This window comes from Homarus americanus, unplaced genomic scaffold (assembly GCF_018991925.1).
Source record: "Homarus americanus isolate GMGI-L3 unplaced genomic scaffold, GMGI_Hamer_2.0 scaffold25483, whole genome shotgun sequence".
Lineage (NCBI taxonomy): Eukaryota > Metazoa > Arthropoda > Malacostraca > Decapoda > Nephropidae > Homarus > Homarus americanus.
The window spans coordinates 354102-376271 of record NW_024726235.1 but is presented as its reverse complement, the minus strand read 5'-3'; the positions used below and the strand labels follow the sequence as shown (position 1 = coordinate 376271).

The 22170-nt window shown below is 34.9% G+C and overlaps 1 protein-coding gene across 1 annotated transcript; it reads right to left on the bottom strand.

Annotated features, from left to right (window-relative positions):
* Positions 1 to 556: 556 nt before the first annotated feature.
* Positions 557 to 22160, bottom strand: LOC121865389 (RNA helicase Mov10l1-like). The gene is made up of 16 exons (XM_042364729.1): positions 21470 to 22160; positions 19114 to 19280; positions 18319 to 18462; positions 17629 to 17756; positions 16099 to 16714; positions 15142 to 15318; positions 11366 to 12968; positions 10918 to 11119; positions 9526 to 9634; positions 9234 to 9442; positions 8055 to 8196; positions 6831 to 6980; positions 5808 to 5939; positions 4939 to 5019; positions 4577 to 4714; positions 557 to 1762 (listed from the first exon to the last, which is right to left on the bottom strand). The coding sequence occupies exons 1-16, from the start codon at positions 22158 to 22160 to the stop codon at positions 1553 to 1555; spliced, it is 4899 nt and encodes a 1632-aa protein (XP_042220663.1). The 3' UTR covers positions 557 to 1552.
* Between the last annotated feature and the right edge of the window lie 10 nt (positions 22161 to 22170).

Below are 22170 nucleotides of genomic sequence, written 5' to 3'. Positions count from 1 at the left end.
TACCCCCTCGGTCCGCAAAGGTTATTCACGGATATTTGGCAATTCACGGCCAATTTGAGAACCTAGGGTAACCCCCCAAATTTGGGGGACCCCCTGTATTTACAAATTATATGACCAATATTACTTACTATGTAATGTACAGTACAGTATATGAAAAAATACTGAATTAATCGTAATAATAATAATCAATAACTACATTATCACAGCCTAAAGTAATCAGTTAATAACTATGATTAATTTGAGCAAATTAAATGACTGTAAATTTAAAAACAACTTGGAAAGTATGTTTTTTATGTTTCAGATGCAACAGGAAGAGGAAAATTTGCTCAGACCTCCTGTGAACAAATGATACAAATAAAGAAATCTTATACTTTTGGTATACATCAGTGTAAGTATTTTAACAACTAGATAAATGTAATACAATATTTTACTGATTTTATGTATTCGTATGCAACAATGTACTGTACAGAGTTTTAGCATTTCACAAATTTACATATTTTAATTGTTCAAACATACGCTGAGAACAGATTAAATTACCAGGTAAATAATATACCTGTATCATAATATCTTTTAAATATTATACATGAATCAGCCTGCTGTGTATAAGAATGGCACATTGAATTTAGAATGAACATGACATACAAGTTACCATCTTACCTCTAAGAAAAGTTCAAATACTTAACCCACAAGAAAACAGTAACTTAAAAATATTGCTGGGTTAATGGTTAAAGGAACAAGTAATAGAAGAAAGAAGAAAAGGAAATGTTCAAGCAGATGACCAAGACAACATGGCAGTGTGGTCCAGTGCAAGATATAAGACAGTATTGCCACAACCTTCACACTGCAAGGTTGACTCATAAAACTTAATGTTTCTTGTGAACAATCTCAGCCAAAGCTAAATAATATTTTACTATTTAAATAAGTTTTCATCCATATACCCAACTCCACAATGACATACTTATCGGCAAATAACTTATCATCTCACTTTTCAAACTACTACTTTCTTAGTAAACTGTAAAATTAAAAGAAGTAGCTGTATATAAAATGAAAGGTATAGATACAATTCACACAATAAAGTGACTGACTGACTGCATCACTTAAGACTCAGCTGAGTGTATACTTTTTACTTTCACTTCAACTGAGTAAGGGTGTGGAGATACATTGCTAAACTAATGGTCAAACAAAAATTCAAATATTAGAGGGCATCACCACAAAATGAATATTGTTCAATTACAATATACCTGCCTTAATAATTCACATAACAAATCTGGAACATTCATACTCACAATATACAATTAATAAATCCACAGTCTTGAATGTTAAACATCAGAATACTGCAATTATAAACCACAATTTATGGCCCAATAATAATAAACCTGTTTTTTGTTTTGTTTTTGTTTTTTTATACAATGTGTACCAATGCTGCAGGCATGATAATTAGAGATATCCAGTTGTGGTAAGATATTTTTGGAAGTATCCTATCATTAAACCAATGCAATACCAACTAAAAATAGTAAAATGTTTCAACATTTGTGAAATTAAGAGTAATCCTCTATTCCTTATCTTCATTGACAAGAACATGTAGTTCTGGACCACGATAAGCACCTTTCTGGAGGCAGAACTTAATTAGTTCTCTCCAACAATTATCGAGGCTGAGTAACAAAGGATTTCCTACTACCACCAGAAGTGCCTGTGCTCTTGTCACTGTCACATTAAAACGCTTAGGACACTTCACAAAACCAAGGCTGTGTCGTACATCAACCTGTTTAGAAGAAATAGAGCCATATTAAAATTTAAAATATAAATTTCTTTACCCCTTTATATAAATAAGATAAAAATTACATTCTTCCTTATCTACTGTCTGTCACCCATTACAGAAATTACTTAATTTCATTAATTATCTGTATAATCAATAATTAAATTATCAACATACAGTACCAATTGCAAGTTCATCACTTTTCTAAATACTGTATTGTACACCAAATATGTAAATTTTTTCCTCATTTCATCAATCAGCCATAAATATCACATCATCTATGTATAACTAACATGAAAAAAAACATTAAAAACCAATGTACTTGTAGCTAACAAGTGTTATTATTTATGATATTTAAAGCAGGAAAACCGATGCATAGCATTATACCTGTACTGATTAAGGCCCAAATTCAGAACAGTGATTTGAAACCGCATGAAGGTTTAAACCAAGGATCGAGCAAAGATTGAATATTGTTGGTATTGAAAACACTGGCATGAGCCAACACAAAGATTCAAACCGGGTTTGAGATCGGAATTGTCGATCGTCGTGTTAATCCAGCCTGGGGGCAGGTTTATCGGTGGGTACTTTAAGCAAGTCAACATGAATTTTGACAGCGCAGTTTTTGGCGTTATCATCAAATTGGAAATTTTGTAGAGAGAAGACTGATGGAAGATAGGCAGAATCTTATCAATTTTTATGATGACACACAATTTAAACATCGGTATAGGTTCAGCAAGGGAGATTTCCTTGATATTTTCCGTGATATGGAGCATATACTTGACAGACCTGTTGGCTATGGTTCACCTCTACCTTCCATTCATCAGCTGATGATTGCTTTGAGATTCTTTGCAACGACTAGTTTCCAGGTAAGAAAGATTCTGGTTACTGAATGAGTTATGGTAATGTGTTACAACAATTTTGTGTTGAGGGTCCATGAAGATCAAGCAAGTTAATGTTAAGAACGCTGATGCTTCTTTATTTTAAGTGTTTTTCTTAAGGAAAACTGTTTTGATGAATTTTCAATATAATTTAATCAATGCTAAGTGCATTTTGATTTAAATGTATTAATAAAGGAAAGTCTTTCTTAACATTACTAATCAGGGGAAATGTGGGGTTAATAGAACAGAAACCTAACCTAACTGAACCTAGCAAGGTTCCTAAGCCTCGCATTGAGTCATCTTGGTTTGGTTATGAATATTGACACCTGTCCCGAATTATATCTACAATTTGTTTGTAATTGTTCTTCCTCCATGAATTACTTGTTATAAAAACACAGCCACGTTGTAACACAGTACCATAAATCATTAAAATTTGATTGTAATTATAGTTATAAAAGTAAATTTTGATGTGTAAGGAGAGATTTTTCCTCCGTAAAAACTTGTCGAGTCATAGTTGCTGTCACAATCGTGTAAACATTACTGTACTCTCGCTGGTGATTGGCTGTCGTAATGGTGTAACTGAAACGTGATTGGCTGGAATTTCAGTGTTCGAATCCTGGCTCGTAATTCAAGATAATGCAATAGGTTATCCGATCCGGGGTTCAAGTCAATGTTCTAAATATGGGTAACCCACTGCAGGAAATCTCGGATTTAGGAATTTAGATTAGCAGGCCCGAGCCGAACTCAAATCCCAGCCTCAAATCACCGTTTTGAATTCGGGCCTTACAGTTTAACATTACGATGTGATTAAGATAATACAGGTAATAATAATAATAATAGCTGGTCTTTTGTTTTTCAAAAGTGCCAATTCTTTAAAGAATTCACTAACAATCAAAACACTACAAAGTCAAAGACTTGAGAATAAAAAGAAAAACTGTACGACAATAAAAGATCACAAAATGTAACAGTTTGACTTCTATCATTTATATACAGTACCCTTATGTTTTAATACTTTCTAAACCCTGTATTTCTCCATCACTGTACCCTGTTCATGATCATAAACTTAAAAAAAAAAAAAGTCTTAAGTTGTTTCTTAAAGGCCTCCACAGAAGTCAACTGCTTCATGGATGCAGGCAACCCATTGTACAACCTGGGTGTTGTACTGTATAGGAAAAGGATCGGGCAGCAAAATAACATTCCCATAATGCTCTCGGTTCCTCAAGGCATGAAGGGTCATCGCTATTATGCAAAACCATTTCAGTAGTAGGTTGGACAAATACTTAGGCTCACCAAACAATAGTGTCTTAAAAATCATTAGACAGAGTTTGAACTCTTATCATAGCTTTAATTGGAAGCCAATGTAATTTGATCAAGAAAGGGTTAGTGGGAGAGCAAAAATAAGCCTAGTAACCCTGTATCAACACAGTTTGAACTTTCTTCAGTCAATAATTAGGTAGGCAGACCCATAATAAGTTACAATAGCTAACCTGAAACAAAACACGTGAATGTAATATTGTCATAAGACACTGTCTATCCAAAAACTGTTAAACAGCATATAAAATTTCAAATATTAAAGTTGCAACTCTTAACTACTGAATTTAAATGCTCTTTAAAATTCAGTTTTGAGTCAAAGTAAACTCCAAGATATAGTACAGTACATGTATTAAAAGAACTGTGGCATTGTTAAAATCTGTGATGATTCTTTATGATAACACAATTGATAATAAAGCAAATAGGTCTGTAGTTCTTTAAAAGTGTTCTTCCACTCCTACTATTAGCATTAACACTACAGCACACAATGATCACTATAATCCTCTTGCCACCATGTCTTAAGGAAATAAAATCCTACTCACCGGTAAACAACATATGAGAAAAACATAATAAGTTCTGACTCAATCCATAGGTACAATAAAATACTACCTTGTTAGATGCTACATCTTACCTCCATCAAGTCAGAAGATGATCTGACAGTAGAGATGATGATAACACTTCTCTCTTGGCCTTGAAACTCTTCCACAGACCCAACCTTAACATTCTCTGCTATTCCAAAAGTTGTTATTAACTTTCTGATCTTTTCTACCTTTTATGAAAAAAAAAAACACTGATTAGTAACATGAGTTGACCACTTGCATTTTGCTATACTGTAATTATTATTGTAATGAAAGTAGAAATATTTACTTATACCTGTACTGTACAGTATATTTTCATAACTTGATCTAGATGATTCATGTGGGCCATCAAAAATTATTCCCTTCAAATTGGATTTCTGGTAAAAACAGATAAATTGATATCTCTGCAGCTAACCTGTTTCCTGTATGGAGTAATTATTCCAATGTCCTGAGACTTCACACCAAACAAAATGAGACTCTTTGTATACCGCACAACCTGAAAGAGAAACTTACCATACACTCACTGTGCTCACATACATTACAGTACATTCTGACACCTGGATGTAAAAGTTTAGTTCTCTGTCAACTGTGAGAGGGAATATATGAAAAAATAGAGTTCCTTACAGGTTCTCTGTGGACAATATCTTTAAAATATGAAAGAACTTGGACTGAATTCTATAAAGCTGGATATCTTTGTTGGGAAAAAGTTCTCCTAAGGTTTACATAATATACAATATGCCAATTTATGCCTTTTAATTCAATGTCTACTATACTTCCTACATCAGGAGAGCAGAAGGTACAGTACTGTACGTCTTTTTAGATAATGTTAATTCATAAGCTGACAATTCACTGATTTTCAATCACCATCATTATCATCACTGTCCTTTTCCACACTTATATTGGGTAAGCCCATAATGTCATTTAACAGCAAATTCTATTACAAACAAGTTTGCAGAAATGCTGAGTTATGTCTATAAATCAGTGTTCCTGCTTTGTCAGGGATGTTTTGGTAGGTAATCTATCAGGTAATTTGACAAATGACCATTAAACCAAAAAATCTAACCATAACATAAGAAATTATATTAACAAATAAATCTGAAATAAAATATTTGAAGATTTAAGAGCGTAAAGTTAGAAGTATCGCTTGATGTTCAATAATGTATCACTGTATTATGACTATTTTATTACCAGTACCGTTTACAGCAGCATCATAGATATCATACAAGTATTTACTGTACTGGGTATAAATACAAAACTCTCCACAGTGGTAACTTTAGAACTAACCTGGAATGCTTCTGCTGCATTAAACCAAGATGGGGAGTCTCCTTCCTGTAAGTTCTCCCCAACTACACCATGGAACAGAAGTGGACACGTGTGGCAAGGCAGCTCGTCCCATGACAGTAATTTATCCTTTATCTACAATATGAAAGCCAAATTCATTAGTGGATATACATAGAAACAAGTAAACTGAATGATGTCTAAGCTAGTACATATCTAAGAGTCTAGGAAAAATACAAATGAATGCATCCAAGTACATTTTTGTGTGTATGTATACTAGTTATAATATATATACATACAGTATAGTATATCTATACATTGAATTACATTAGTTTTATTATTAGAATATAAAGTAGTTTGTTATATGCAATTTGAATCTATGTAAACTTTTCTGGAACTCAACCTCTGTATACACTGAGGATCCTCTGCACCTCAATACAATTTACCATCTCAATAACTGGCAGTTTTGTTAACTGGAGATAAATTACCACCAGAAAAGAAGTTTACAACAATGTGTAACCAATATCTCACCTGTCAAATAGGATTACTCAATTTTTTATGAATTTTTTCTCTTAAATGAGTGCCAATTGAATGAAATTATGACTGACTCATATTCACGACATGGTGCACGAGTGTTAATACTGTACATTATTATGTCAAATGGGACCAATTGAAGCTACACCAAACAGCATCTGCTCAAAGCATTTAACCAACAAGGAATAAAGTTGCTACAGAGAGCATGGTGCATCTAAATAGGGTTGGAAAGATTAGGTGCTTTGATATCATCTGCTGTTATAATCAGAAGCATAAAATATATAGATGTCATGCAAACTAGCAAGCCCTGTAGCTGTAAGCCATCACCATTACATCATGATCAAAAAGATAATTGTATTTTTTTTAATATTGAGCTACTGACACTCTTTCATTTTTATATATTTAATGAGTTCTTTCCATCTTAAATATATGAAAATGGAGTAAAAATGATGGAAACTATAAAGATTGGCAATTAAGGATAATGTCAAGTCTCACCTTGGTATCCACACATGCTTGAAGGCTGTTGTGATAAAAGAGACTGGATGGAACAGTCAGGATGTCTGGGTGTGAGCGGTAGTTCTTCACTAACTGTGTCACCAGGAAAGGCTGGTACACCCATGATGAGGAGTTTTCTACCTCCTGAGGCTGAAATTTCATTAAACACCAGTTTACACTAGATTTTTTTTATAATCCAGAATTCATTTTGATTAAGATAAGTAACTGTCATAATACATAAGCACAATCTCCATAAGCACAAAAAAAATAGTCGTAAAAGTTTTGGAAAATGTAACTCACTATAATTCTTGAACTAATAGTTATAGAACAATCATTCTTGTAACAAACTGAAGCTTAAATATTCAGGATTATGTTGTCATAATCAGATATTGACACAAAATATTTTGGTTGACTATAAATTAATCTGAGAAAGTGATCTAAATTTTCTGGAAGAGTAGTTTCTGTATCTTTGACACCAAGTGGCAGTTTGTTCAGGATACTATTTCACTGGAAGCTTTGGATGGAGGATGTTATTAAATTGTTGTGTATATGTTTGTGAATGGCTGTGTTAGAGGGAAAAGTGGGATATTTTTCAGTGTGTGGGAGTAATGTTGTGCTTTTCAACATTAAGTCACAGAAATGATTCAGGTAGGTGATGAAATATGTACCCCTAATGTTGACATAGCTTTGTATGGGAACAATTAGTGATTTAGGAAGTAACTGACCAATAGTTATGACTTGGATGAAAACTTTTCTTATTCTGAGAGCTTTATTTTGGGTCTTTTGGGGCATTTGGTTGTTGAAGACAAATGTTGCTGTTGCCCAGCCTGGGTGAGCCCAACTGACTGTGATGTAGATGAATTGTTTGCATAACATTGTTAGCTGTTCTTTTTGTTGTCCAAAGGTGGCATTTGTGAGTTCTTCAAGGGAGCTTATATGTGGCTCTGGCACTTACATTTTTGTGTACTGTGTGAAGGTCATGTGTGTGTGTTCAACGTGAAACCCGGTGAAGCCTATGACTTTTTTATGTATTTATTTTGTGATACTTGTTGGTAAAATAGTGGGATGACCAGATGAACTTGAGGCTCGTGTTTATCTGGTTAAGAAGTCCTATTGTAAATTGAGGGAGATACTGTCATGTAGTTTTGAGTGAGCAATAAATCTAGAGTATGCATATAATTGTTCAATTATGTTGACAGATTGATGTAAGATATAGAAATGTACCTGGTATAGGACAGAGTTACACAGCCGCTGCAAAAGTGAACGCTGAAAACCATATTTCTTGGCTAAGCTGCTCTGTACCACTGGACCAAGTTGTTGAGGATCACCAGCAAGAACAAGCTGACCAGACTCTCTGTTCACCAACCTGAAAATACAATAACTCATTTGCCATATTGTACAAATCCTGCCATCACTTACTAGAACACAGTGTTCTGATAATTTTTTGTGTACAGTATAATGGATTCATATACAATGGAGTCGTGATAATTTGCAAGTTAAAGACATCGTGAAGTATCAAATCAGAAATTATAGTTTAATTAATTTAAATGGAAAAAATTAGTCTGGATGGCACCACTACACTAACTTGGAGACAGGCAGGTGTCGGGGCTTGCTGGCTGGTCAGCCTTTCACCTATGCAAACGGAGTACTAGGGGTTAAGTGGGATTTTTTTTTCTCAGAAAAATCTATTATTTTACACGAATGATTTATTATCCCGGCACCAAATGAACCTGAATAATATAGGAATTATGGTGAATTTGCAAACTGTCGTTATAAAGGGGTCACAGGGTTGATGTAGTGCTCTGAGAGCAGAGGGGATGGAGAGGAATTTTCCGTTCCAGCCACCCGCCAGCCAGCCACTTCCCACACTTCATTTTTCTTATTTTATAGTTAAATATTATATTTTCTTTATTTCTCAGTCAGATTAGAGGATTGAAATGACACTTCCACAACTTTTATGGTTTCTTATGTAAATAAATACTGTGGCAGCCAATGCTCAGCTGCAAATTATGAATATTTGACTGCATAATTTAAAAACAGGTACAGTAGTATTAGCGAAACCCAAAAATTTAGGAATATGAATTTGAATTTCACAACTTATTGTGGCTCCACTGTAAAAGTGGTGTCTGGAGTAAGCTTCAACACACTCCAATCAAACCACGCCAAGTACTGTATACAAAATGTTATATTTCATACACATACACAATGAATACTACTGGCTTTTGGATACACATAATCGACCTTTGATAACAATACCCGCATCATTAGCACCTAACATTAAAGTCAGAAAAGTTTTGAATATGTACCATGGGCCACTTTACATCATATTAAAACTCAATATATATAGTACATGTATTCACCTTAATTGGCTTTTTAAAGAGAGTGAAAGACACCTGAGCTTACCCTAATGCCACCAAACACTCTGGTTCAGTTAATTGACCAGCTTCATCCACAAGCACATGACTAAAGTGGCCATTGTGGAGACCAATGGTGTAGAGCACACCAGAGCTAGTTGCTGTAGTCACAATGATTCGCTGATGAACACGTATAGAAAGTTCATCTCCATTGCAGCAGTATGGACGGATAATTTCGGGGACAGAGTCTTCAAGTCTCTGAAATATAATCGAGCCATCTTTAGCATTGCTGAATTCTCAAAGTATAAAGATATCAAAACCAGATTTTTACTGCATCTCACCTGGTAAGCATTTAATCGAACCAAATCCACCTTTTTCAGCTCCCCAAAAGTCAAAAGTCTCTCCACCACCAGGTCAGATGCACTATTGGATGGGGTTATTATCAAAATCCTGGAATTAAAGGATGAATTGTAACAACAGCAATAACTTCACACAATATACAGTCTCCAACTTCCATACACCTAAGCATACGAAAAAATCTCCACCTGGCCTTAATACTAATTAATAATAAAATGCGTTTCAAAAAAGTATATACGTATATATATTTTTTTTTTACATATCAAATGAAGTGTCAAGTTTGCAGAACATTATACATTTCCAACTTGGTCCTGATTGCATGAGGAGTACAGCTCCTCCCCTACTTACGACGGGGTTAGGGACCCAAATCCAGGCCGTAAGTCGAAATGGTCGTAAAAGTCGAAAATGCTTAAATAATATGTACATAGAAAATCTAAAATGGGTGTCCCTTTTCTGCTCAGCACCACAAAACTCTCACTTTTAAGCTTGCCAGCCATTTTAAAGTGAATTACAAAAAAAAAATTGTCAGTACACAATGCAATAATTGACATTGGGACTCGAAAATACGTAATTTGACAAAATTTTGGTACAACTGAGGCGATCGTATGTCCGGGTGGTCGTAAGTCGAGTAGGTTGAAAGTCGAGGAGAAGCTGTACTGTATTTTGGGCTCTCTGTCTTAAAGGGTTCAAGAGAAGAGTTTCATTACCAACCTTTCCTTATAAATGATTGAGCAGTCTTTATTCTACTTGGCAAGTCAAATCCCCACAATCTATACTGCATTTATGTCAATCAATATACACGGTAGACATATTTTTCATAATCAGTTTTACCAGAAATGAATGATCTAAGAAGAATGTTTTAGAATCTATAAACATGAATATGAATAAAAATTTCTTAATAAAATAGAGGATTGATCCATTACTAAATTGAATTATTTCAACAGTGAAGGGTTAAACATTTTTACAAAAAAATACCATCATTACTAGACATCTGCAGAACCCATGACAAAATACAAGCAGTGTTATCACCACTTAAGATGCAACAAATTTTTATTTGTAATGTTGGAGTATTTTCTCGAGTTCATGACTGTCTGCTTATTCTAAAATGTTGTTGGAAATGATTACTAAATTACAAGTGATGCTGAAATTATTATTTTTTTTTATCAAAAGTCAATCACTTCAACTTGGTAGCAACTTTTGCATTATCTACACCCAATAATTTACAATACAAATTATGTTAATAATTTTCCAACATAAATGGCTCTAAAACAACAAGGTCTTGATCCTCCCAACTGAACCCCTAGAGTGTACAATATATAGTTATTTCTTTCAAGTTGTGAACATCGTCTACAACATTAACTTTTACTTGTTATTACCTGCTATACTGTATCATTGTCAAGATCTGCAGTGTTGTCTCTACCAGTGTTACCGTCTTGCCAGTACCCGGTGGCCCAAAGATGACATAGGGTAAAGGACGAGTGGTTCCATCCAGGACCCTACGAACAGCCAATTTCTGCTCCAGGTTTAAGTTTTCATTGAACCACTTTAAGACAGGCAAGTGTGCCAAGTTTTCTAAACCTGCAAGTATACACATATGGTAGAATCTAATGTTTAATAAGATATGCCACAGGAAAGTGTCCTAGTTATATATCACAACTGTAATAAAACTTCCATAAAAAATTAAGATCTACTTTGTCCTAGTAATGTTTCATTAATTCACATGATATAAATTTGTATCTTAGTACAAGGTACCTATTCTTTAAAAGTCATGCACCTTTGACCTGATGCATATTTGCTGAACAACAAAGTAATGAGTCTCCTTACCTTTCTTCCTCAATGGGTGGACTGGTAAAACAGGTACAATGTAGGCATTCCTTCCCTCATCTGATTTATGATTGACTGTAAAATCCTTATTATTTTGGGGTTCTTTTCTTGAGTTTGAAAAATGGTGATTATTAGGAGTATTTCGATAAAAATTTTTACATTCTACCAATTTCTTTTCAATACGGTGACTTTTCAGTGGCTGTTGGTGTAAGTTAATATTATCACTGCAGCCACTACAATCTACAATGTCAGAAGTGTTATTGTCTATATCAGATTTCTGCTCTTCTTGAGTCCTGACAGATTCTTCTTTTGTTGATATACAAAGTAGATTGTCATCTCCTCTTCCCTTGTTATTCTTGGCATTTTGGTAAAAGCTCAATTCCAGAGACCTTGGTAGAAACAATATTTTCTTCTTGTCTCCAGTCTCAGTGAGCCTTACATTAGTTCCACTTGATTTGGAGAGTTCTGAATTTGTGCTTCTTACTGTCTGTACTTCAATCTTTACAGGTATGTTTTGTCTTTCTTTTCCATGCAGCTGCTTTCTTAAGGGAGCATGTCCAGAGTTATGGGAATGTTCTCCTTTGTTGATCTCTGTGATCTCTTTTGCTGGAGGAAAAGCAGTGACTAATGGAGCATCTGCAGATGATATACAAAATTTTGGTTCGCTGTTTTTTATACTACCTTCATTCTTTAACTCTCGTTTAGTCCAATTTTTCATGTCACAAGTGTCAGGAATTTTGTTAGCACCTAATTTCCTTCTCTCTACTCTTCTAAACTTAGAAACATTATCATCTTGAACAACACTACCTCTGGACTCATCATCACTGCAGCACATGGATGAATTCGAGCTTGACCCTGAGGAAGGAACTCCGAACAACCTTGTCACCACAGGGATTCTTGGAGGTGTCAGACAAAGTTCTTGGTTGTGGCATTTTGCCATCATTTTATTTCTACCATTGTCCATGCCCAGGTTCCTCATTTTCGTAGATATTTTATGGGCACCATTATTCTCCTTAATTTGGAAATGATCCAGTTCTTTTAGCTGATATTTCACCATAGTCTGAGGGTTTTCTTTCAAGCAATTTTTTTCTTGATCACTACACTTCTGTCTATTTGCCTCAAAAGCATCACCAAAGACTCCACCATCACAGTTTACCTGCTCATGGGATACACATTCAAGATTCTCCTTCACTTCATATTTTGTTTTTTCATTTTTATTACTTTTCATATCACTATAAAAAACCCTTGTAAGGGATTCATGCCTAACAATACTTTTATTAGTCCTATTCATGGATTCTGGTATCTGCTTCATGGGCAAGGCCACTGTGCTATCAGTTCCAGGACTGAAGTTTAAATCCATCACTCTGTCTGGTGCCTTTCTCCCCTTGCAGGCCAGAGTGGGTACCTCAGGGTCCACATAGCACACCTGGGGAAGCTGTATCTTCACTTTTGAAGGAAAGAGGATGTCTGGTCCAAGCTGCTTCATTGCAAAGTCCAGGGCAAAATGGCAACGGCGTAATGGAGTGCGATTGAAGTTGAAACGCACTCTGTAATCTTTCCCACAGTGTTCATTATGGAATGTTGGGTGGAACTTAAGGAGTATCTGAAAAGAAAAAAAAAATACATAATGTATAGAAATTAAATAACTTTAATTGCCTGATTTTAACACAACAGTACACAACATTCAATCCAACATCTTTCTCTCTCTCGACCACACACACACTGTATCAATCAACTGGAGTACCGTCCTCATACCTGAAGGTTGACGACAACAGTCCTCCACTCAAAACATTCTTTTGCCGTTTTTACCAATTCTTTAAGGCAGGTATGGGCAACCCACTGCCCAGGCCACTTGCTTGTGCAGCCCATGGAGTAATTGAGAAATTCTATTTAATGTGGCCCACGGTTCAGGTAAATGCAGCTTGTTTATGGTGAGTAAAGCAATATTTATTAAAAGAATACTCTTCACACACAATTCGTTACTGTTTTATCACCTAAGAGTAAGTAAATACGAAATTGTAGCAGTGAAATAAGCATATATAGTCAACAATATAAACATTTTAACTTCTGTGAGTTTATGGACCAAGTTCGGCACGTTCTCTTTGATGGATTAGCTGCTATGTGGCAGTAGGTCACTTAGGAATTAGTTAAGGTTGGGTAAAGGAATTAGTTAAGGTTGGGTAATTCCAAGTGGGATCACAGGCGGTGGTCACACAGGGCTTAACTATGTATTTCCAGAATAACACCAAAACCGCATCTCGGAAACCCATAGTTGGCGATTATTTATCATTGAAATAATGTAATTAAAATTTCTGAGCGTCATTACAACCACTAATTACCCCGCAATCCAATCATGGAACATAGATTCAGAATCAATATGCACGGTGGTAGTGATCCCTGCCCACACGCAGAGGCCCAGGGTTCGATTCCTAACAAGTGAGGTATTGTTTGTGTAACACACACACACACACACACATAAATAATAATGGGGAAATCCTCTCACAAATAATCAGAAGCAAGACAACAAAATGTATAAAATGTAGAAAAAATATATACAATAGAATCTCAGAGTAGTATTTAGAATTTAATTTTATTTTATTTATTTTTTGTATAGCCTATAGGCTGCACTGAGCTCCCTGCCGACCTGCTGGGACCTGGTGCTTTAGTGCCATTTACACCTCCCCTCCCAGGCCCTGACTCAACGTACTTTCTAATACAGTGGTCCCTCGATTAACAAACACAATTCGTTCCACAGAGTCGTTTGTTAACCGAAATTTTTTTTAACCGAATCCACTGTTTCAATGGGATATTGGGTAATTGGTTTCAGCTCACAGAAAAGTACATACAAAGTAAAAAATAAATGCAGTAAAGTAACTTACTTACTTTGAGGTGTGTATGTAAGACTAGGTGTAATTCAAGATTATTTTATTTAAATCAACACTCCACTGTGCTATATATTATCAATATGTTAGCTAAATTTCAGAATGACCAATAATTTTAATGTAAAAATGCAAAAATATTCAAGACACCAACAAAATTGATGTTCACTCCACTGTAAACAAAGCCAAACTGATGCCTGGTGGGTGAGTCAAGCGGCTGATGGGTGCACAAAAAACTAGTTCCCTGTACTGCATATATTATCAATATGTTAACTAAATTTTAAAATGACTAATAATTTTAATATAAAAAATGCAAAAATATTAAAGAGCACAATTTTCTTGATATTTACTCCTGGAAACGAATGTAAACATAGAACAGATTACTGAATTGGCAGACTATCCTTCAGCTGATCAGCTGATGCTCACAACAAAACGTGTTTGTCGTAAGGATTTCGTTAATCGAAGTTTTTTGTCGTTAACCGAATTGAAGATCCTTATGGGAGGTAATTCGTTAACCGAAATTTCGTTAATCGAACCGTTCGTTAACCGAGGGACCACTGTACTGTACATATCAATAATCCATTAATAACTAAAACTATGTAAACTCAAATGCAGAGAACACTAATCTTATTTCACTATACCACAGAAATTTTATTTCCATTCTCAAAGTTCTCTAATTTTGCAGCTTAAACAAAGTGGAAAGATATTCACCATGTCACTAACTCTCTCATTTAACAACCCTTCATCTTCAACAATACTCATATAAAGAAGTTCCTTTTTCCCACTTCAATAATCTGGGGCCAAATTCTGTACTACTCCCAATATATTCTATGAATAATGAAACATCAGATAAACTTTGTAAAATTTCAGAGATTTGGTGTAAATATAAGGTCTTACCTGTGTGTGAAGAACTTCATGGATGTTGCCCTCATATTCAACATCATTAGAGTCAAAAGGGTTTGATGCAATGACTGTATCACCAATCATGAGAGAAGGACGCTTCTCCATCAGTCCAGGCACAGTTAGGCTTAGATACGCCCCATGTTGAGAGAAACTAGTCCTCATTATATCAAACTGAATACAAAGAAATTTATGACCAAGTAAGTTTGCATTTCAACAATAATTACCAATTAGGAATACTGAGACACTTCAGAAAAATAAAGGAGTGAAATGGTAGAGAAAATAAATTTGAGATTAAAAAGTTAAGCTATGTGAAAGGAAGTACAGTACTGTACCATGCCAATCTGAATTGTAATTATACTGAAAATAAATGTACACTGAACCCTCAATAAAGAATGATGTCAGGTTCCTGAATACTACGATCATTTTCAATTTGTTCTTTATCGAACTTAACTTATTATGCGAAAGTTTTTCACCCTATATTATGGCTAATTTTACTAAAGAGTACAACTGTTGAGTATGTAAAAGAATACCGCACAGAAAATAAAATGTAAGAAATGATTTATTCAGATGCTTGAGCATTGTATTCTCCTCACAGTAAATATGCCTATCATGTGGTCAGTTTGTGAATAAGAGCGAGTGCAAGAGCTGCCGCCACCCACCACATCACAGTCCAGTTTTGTGAATTTGTGCACTTGTCATTCTCTTTTTTTTTTGAGAGGGACAGGAGTAATTTAAGTCTCAATCTTTTGAAAAATATTCTTTATTGAGTCACTCTTCATCAGGGTCCAGTGTAAACATTCTGGGAGTATATTGGGACACAAAACAGTACAGTACCTGTATAGGCAAATCTGCAATGACTGTCTCATGTATGGTACAATGATTAAAGTGCTTGGATATTTGCATGTCATAATATTGATCTCAACAATTACCCTTTATTGTACACACACTTACTTGTCTCATTTGTAGTGTCAATTCTATTTCTTCTAAGTGCAAGAAAACAGAAAGCTTTTCCTTATGGTTTTCTGGTGTAAGAGGTTCTGAAAGTGATGGGGCCACACTGAGTATATCCCTACCACTCTCAAGGGTTTGCCACAGATGCTGGGGAATGCAAGCCATTGGTAAGGATGTTGGTAAGAAAGCTGGAGATTTGAAGGGTTTTTCACCTTTGATAATCTCCCTATCCTTTAACTGTAAATGAGAGGGATTTCTGGTCCATTGATGTGGTGTATAAGGAGTGACTGGCGCCAAACATGTCATGCTTTTATCTTCAATGGTAGCAGAGACATATCTTCCTATCTGGAAATGTCCAAAATCAAAGATGCACAACTGCTTCACCAGCCCAAGCAATTTGCCAGTGCATTCAAATCTAACACTGACACCCATATCAGGATCTATGGTTACAGGAGTGCCATCTATTATTCCACCACTTGAACAGCAGTTCACATTAAACTGGCACTCCTGTGAGGCAGAGACAAAATAAACTTGCTTTAAAATTCTGGCCTCTGATCCAGTGTTCTTGATGAAAGCACTAATGTAGGACTGGGATCCCAGTGCTACAGTTGGGAACCTGGTGAGAAGAGAATTTTTCACATCACAATTTTAAGTGGAAATAGTTTCTACTAAGCTCTGAAAATATTAAGAGCAGAGGTTTTTAATTTTATAAATGAAAATCAAAAGACAGTTTACAATTGCAGCATTCATCCAGTTCCTTGATTATCTATTCCTTCACATCTCTAAGGCTCTCTTTCTCTACCATATATATATATATATATATATATATATATATATATATATATATATATATATATATATATATATATATATATATATATATATATATATATATATATATATATATATATACATATATAAATATATAAATGAGTAGTTAAAAACATTTCAGCAACAAGTGATGGGAGACATGGTCAAGTCAAGATCACAAATATATAACAGTAAGAATCATCACTCTCAGAATGAATTTAATCTGTTCTTTGAAATATAGAAAAAATTTGAAATAAATTTTAATTTACACAAAATAGGAAAGACAATCTCAGGTAAAATTACTGTATTTGTGCTGAACAGATGCAAAACATTTAACAGACAGACACAGGTATGTGGACTAAAGATAATACAATATTATAAAACATTCAGGAATTTACCAGCATTAAAAATAAGTGGATCTTTCACTTAATGGTCAAGGGTTCCTTCCTCAACCAGACACTGAAACTGTCGTCATTTTTTTTAATAGCAAATGAGGAAAAATTGGAGATATGGAAAGGGTTTGATCCCATGCATTCTGAAACCTCTGAGTTGTACTGTAGAGCCTTTTACTCGTCATTACTTTCTATTCCCTGCCTCCCAGTAAATCTCTCAAACATCTGTTCATATTGAGTAAATTCATATGTTCTGTACTGTATACAATCAGGTCTAAGCATTATTCACTACAACCACAGCCCACAGGTACTGTAAATGTATCCTCACCGAAGTGACTCAGAAATGACAATATTCTGCTTATTTTCCAGAATATTCTTGGTCTTGCTCCCCCTCACAGAGACACCACATTTAGGCAAATCCAGTAAGAGCCTTGTTATTGTGGTAGTTCTCAGCTCCTGCAAAACATAATTTATGCTTATACATAGATGGGTGGTGACAAGTTGTATGGTAGAAACTCCAAAATATCCCTCCTGAATAGTAAAGATGGTTTACTTAACATTGAGAAATGGATCCTAATTTAATGTCAGTAAAGTTTTCAGAGCTGGAATACGTGTTCCAGTGAGAACATGAGAATGCAGAGTCTTCCTAATACAGGACATCTAAATTCTAATATATCTCAGTACAGTACAAAGCCATTCATCCAAGGATAATTCTCATGATAACATTTCTCTCTTAAATCAACTTTCACCTTTCCTCAGCAACTATACCTGTACTAATAGCCTCACTCTGCTAAGCTCTTCACTTTCATTGATAAAAGTTTTCAGTTCTCCATCAAGAAAACTGTCTATAATAAGTAAAATAATTTCTCTGATCCATATTTCCACTTTTATCAAAAGATTTCCTGATCCAAAATTCTGAAAAATACAAAAGTAGTACACCAGCCAAAAGAAAATATTATGATGTATAAGTTGAAGAAGACTGAAAAAAAATTGTGTACACTTAATTTTACAGACCAACCTGGGTGGTAGCAGACAGGAAACCAAATGTCAGGGCAATAGCTCGCCAGCAAAACTCATGTTGATGACTCTCAATCACTTCTACTGTCACTGTATCACCTACTCTCACTATGGCTGTCTTGGCTACTCCTCGAGTACAGTAGATCTTAGCAAGAAAAAAATTACCAGTAAGTGTAAGGTCTCAAACACTAAAATATATTAAGATATATAACTGATTATACAAAAAGAGTTCATAAGACTGTATAAAGAAGTTTACAACACCAAGCATCTAATTCTGATCTTTGAGACACTTGTGTCATGAAAAATTAAAATGGTGGACAGTGTTTGAGAGTAAATGAAATATACAAATCTAGGAACAAATTATCTGACAATTACAAGAGCATGGATATGGGAAAATAATAGCACTGGAAATATTAACATACAGCATACCATAGCCAAGAGTTAAGCAACAGGAGTTGAATACTGTGAACTCAACATTAAATGAGTACATTACATATTGGGTGTTCTTACCAATGGTAGAACAACCCTTCATTGGAACAAGTTTCCTGACAAGGAAGTGGGGCAATCTATATGTTGAATGTAAAATACTGGCAAACATCATTTGTCTGGCCACCTTGTATCACAACAAGAGAGAGGCTTGAAAGAAAATGTATACTTCCTCCACTTTCTAGTTCTTTTGAAATACTGTACATTAGGATAATTTACACAAGCAGCACTTCTATACCATTTTCCAAACTTAAAATTTCTTTGAATAGATTCATCTTTATTACTTTCCATTTCATGGTCAAGCTCTTACCTCTTGGTTTACGACAAAATACGTAGAGTATAAATGGGTAACCTCTCCCCTCACTCTCTTCTTTCTCAATGGTTTACAAGATGACATTTGGATGAAGCCCTTTAGATCTGTTCCACTACCAGTTTGAATCGAGGATACGCAGTCAACCTCACAGATAATCCAGTCCCCTGTAGATATTATAAAAAAGATTTAAACAAATTTTTAAAAAATATATTCAAAAATTATTTATATTTTAAATTTAATACAGTACTGTATACACAATAATCTAGCATTGAATATTATGAAATACTATACATATTCATATAATATGAGGAAGTAATGGTAGGCAGTGTAGAAAGAAAGTTGTGCAAACTGGGTTAATAGTAAAATGGCAGTACCAAAACTCATATTTTATACTTCAATATGGTCTCCCTTGACTTCAATGCAATTTCTCCACTATCCTTCAAACTCTCTATGCCAATCTTATATATGTCTTCCCACAGCTCAACAAACTATGCTTCTGTCGCATCCTAAAAGCAACACCCAAAGAAATGAGACTTCAGGCATCAAAATATATAGCAGTTACTTGGGGCCAGAAACAAAGCCATGAATAGACTCCTCCACATGGGATTTCTGGACTGATGAATTTAGTCAGCATTCCCCACTGTTTCTCCCAAGTGACATTGCACAGTTTTCATATTACAATAGCTTATTAGTCACCAATGATTGCTGTTTTGTAGCCGAATCCCCTTGACATCCCAGAAAAATGAGGCCATGATCTTTACCAGCAGAAGGTTGAATATTCAACTTCTTAGGGTTCATAATATTTAGGTGCTTCCAATGCATGTATTCCATCTTGGATTTGCAAATCATAGATATGTAATGAATCCAGGCCTCACCTCCCATCATCAGACAGAAAGGAATGTTGACTGTATTGGCTTCATACAGTTCAAGGAGTTCATCAATTAAGGACAACAACTGGTGTCAATCCAGAGTACTGAGGTGTTGGGGAACACATCTTGCAGAAACCTTAGACATCCCCAAATGTTCATGGATGAAGGTTACTGCACTTCAATAATTGAAATGCCAACTACACTTGGCTACAATTGCCTTATCAGTGGCACCTAAAGGTTATCCCACCATGAGACATACTCAATGGTCTTGTGCCAACCATGCATCAATGAATTTCCTTTGCTATGGAAACTTCTTTTACTAGGAAATTTGACATTCCAATGCTCAAATTTGCCAAAAAATATTAATTTTCTTTGATGTTATAATTTAAATTCTCAATCTAAACTAAAAATTGTATCACATTAATAAAATTAACAAGCAGATACCAAAGAATTCAGCTTTTGTTATAAAAAAATTAGAATCTTGCCATGTAGCTTTACTTCTAATTTGCAAAACCATTGGACTACCCTTTGCATATCATCAATTGCTATTAATCTAGAAATATTTAAAATATATTAGCACATAATGTCTGACTTCATCTTCCCATGAGAGCACTCCAGCATGACAAATACAGGCAAAGGAAACAAAGTGTTTTACAAAAAATAAAAAAATAAATATAAAAATAAGTAAATGGAAATTCTACAAAAACTGTAACAAGGAGTCTATAAAGAAATAAAAATTCCACAAAACTGTGATTTCACCAAGGGGTGGCTTCAAATGTTTAAAAATGGAGCCGTAAAGTCGCTGGAGAAAAATGTAAGTACTTACACAAAAAGGTTCAATATGTTTATATGCCAGCTACCAGCCAAATCCTACCACAATGTCTCAGTTCACTCCACTCACCATTCCTTGTGTGTTGCCAGCAATATCCACACTTCCAAATTCCACACTTTCTCTTACAACTCTAAACCTATATCGTACATAATCAGCATATAAAATTTAAGAATACAAAATATTTTCCTTTATTTAATCTTTCATACACGCATGTTACATGAGAGTACTGTACAGTACAGTATATGAGGAAAAATTGGGTAATCAGGCAATTGGCTCACTGACTGTGTGGTGATGTGAGTGACAAGTCACTTGACTTCACATGAGCTTAAGGAGTAATTTAAATGTGTTAGAGAATAATAGAATAAGTTAGTGAAATAAGTAAGCGTAAATTCAGGGTTTCACTCACAAATCAAAGCACGAGGAAAAATAGAATTTCTTGTACTGGGTATTTTCAAGAATCAAATCCTCATAAATCAGGATCTTCCTGTACTGTATTTGTTTTTAAAATTTACTAGAATCATTATCTTCTTTTTGCAACTCTCAATACCAATAGGAAAATTCATTTGTTAAGTTTATTGAGACATGGTTAAGTAACTGAAAACTTATACTACTTTCTTTTCATTAAATAAAAAGACACTTTCTCAATACCTACCTTGTAATATCTCCCAGGTGCAATCTGCAGCAGAAAGATTAAAACTAATGTCTTCATTTAACGTGACGGTGTCAGCTACTATGCTTGTCACCCTGCCTATGAGAGTCTGCTGCACTTCTAATTTGTCTGTCATGTCTTCACTACTACTTGATGGTTCTTGTGGCTCTTTTGGTTGACTAGTCTTCATAAGGGAAGAAAGCAGATCCTGTTTCAAAATACCGGGTATTCCTGCCTCCAGATCTCTGCATGGTATTGCTCCATTCTTAAATGAGCTGCTCGGAAATGTCTTGACAAAAGCATCACCCAATTTGTTTACCTTTTCATCACTTTTCTGATAATCTAATTTGTCTTCACCATCAGCATCCCACTCTTCCTGTACCAACTGAATTTTCACAACTTGCCAAGCCTCATATTCACTTGCCCTCCGTGCTTCACCTCTCACCTTATCATTAAGACTGAGTTTTCTCTTAAATTGAAATTCTGAAGCATCACAGCATATATGATCACTGATAATAATACATGACCCATTCACTGATGTTATCACACCATAAAAATTACATGTCTCAACTTTGGAGAGTGAAACGGGTATGAAATCTTCAAGCCTCGGTCTGTCTGGCTCACCAAATTTGGAACTGTTATCATCAGTCCCCCTAATAAAATAACCCACAGCTTTCTGTACCATTGTAATCATATTGCACTAT

Bases quoted from the DNA above. Each gene is read 5' to 3' on its own strand.
- LOC121865389 (XM_042364729.1), bottom strand. From the start codon at position 22,160: ATGATTACAATGGTACAGAAAGCTGTGGGTTATTTTATTAGGGGGACT. The intron at 16,715-17,628 runs GTGAGGATACAT...TCTTCTCACCAG, and splicing joins GTCATTTCTGAGTCACTTCG to GTTCCCAACTGTAGCACTGG. The intron at 4,715-4,938 runs GTTAGCTGCAGA...TTTTCATAAAAG, and splicing joins TTACTCCATACAGGAAACAG to GTAGAAAAGATCAGAAAGTT.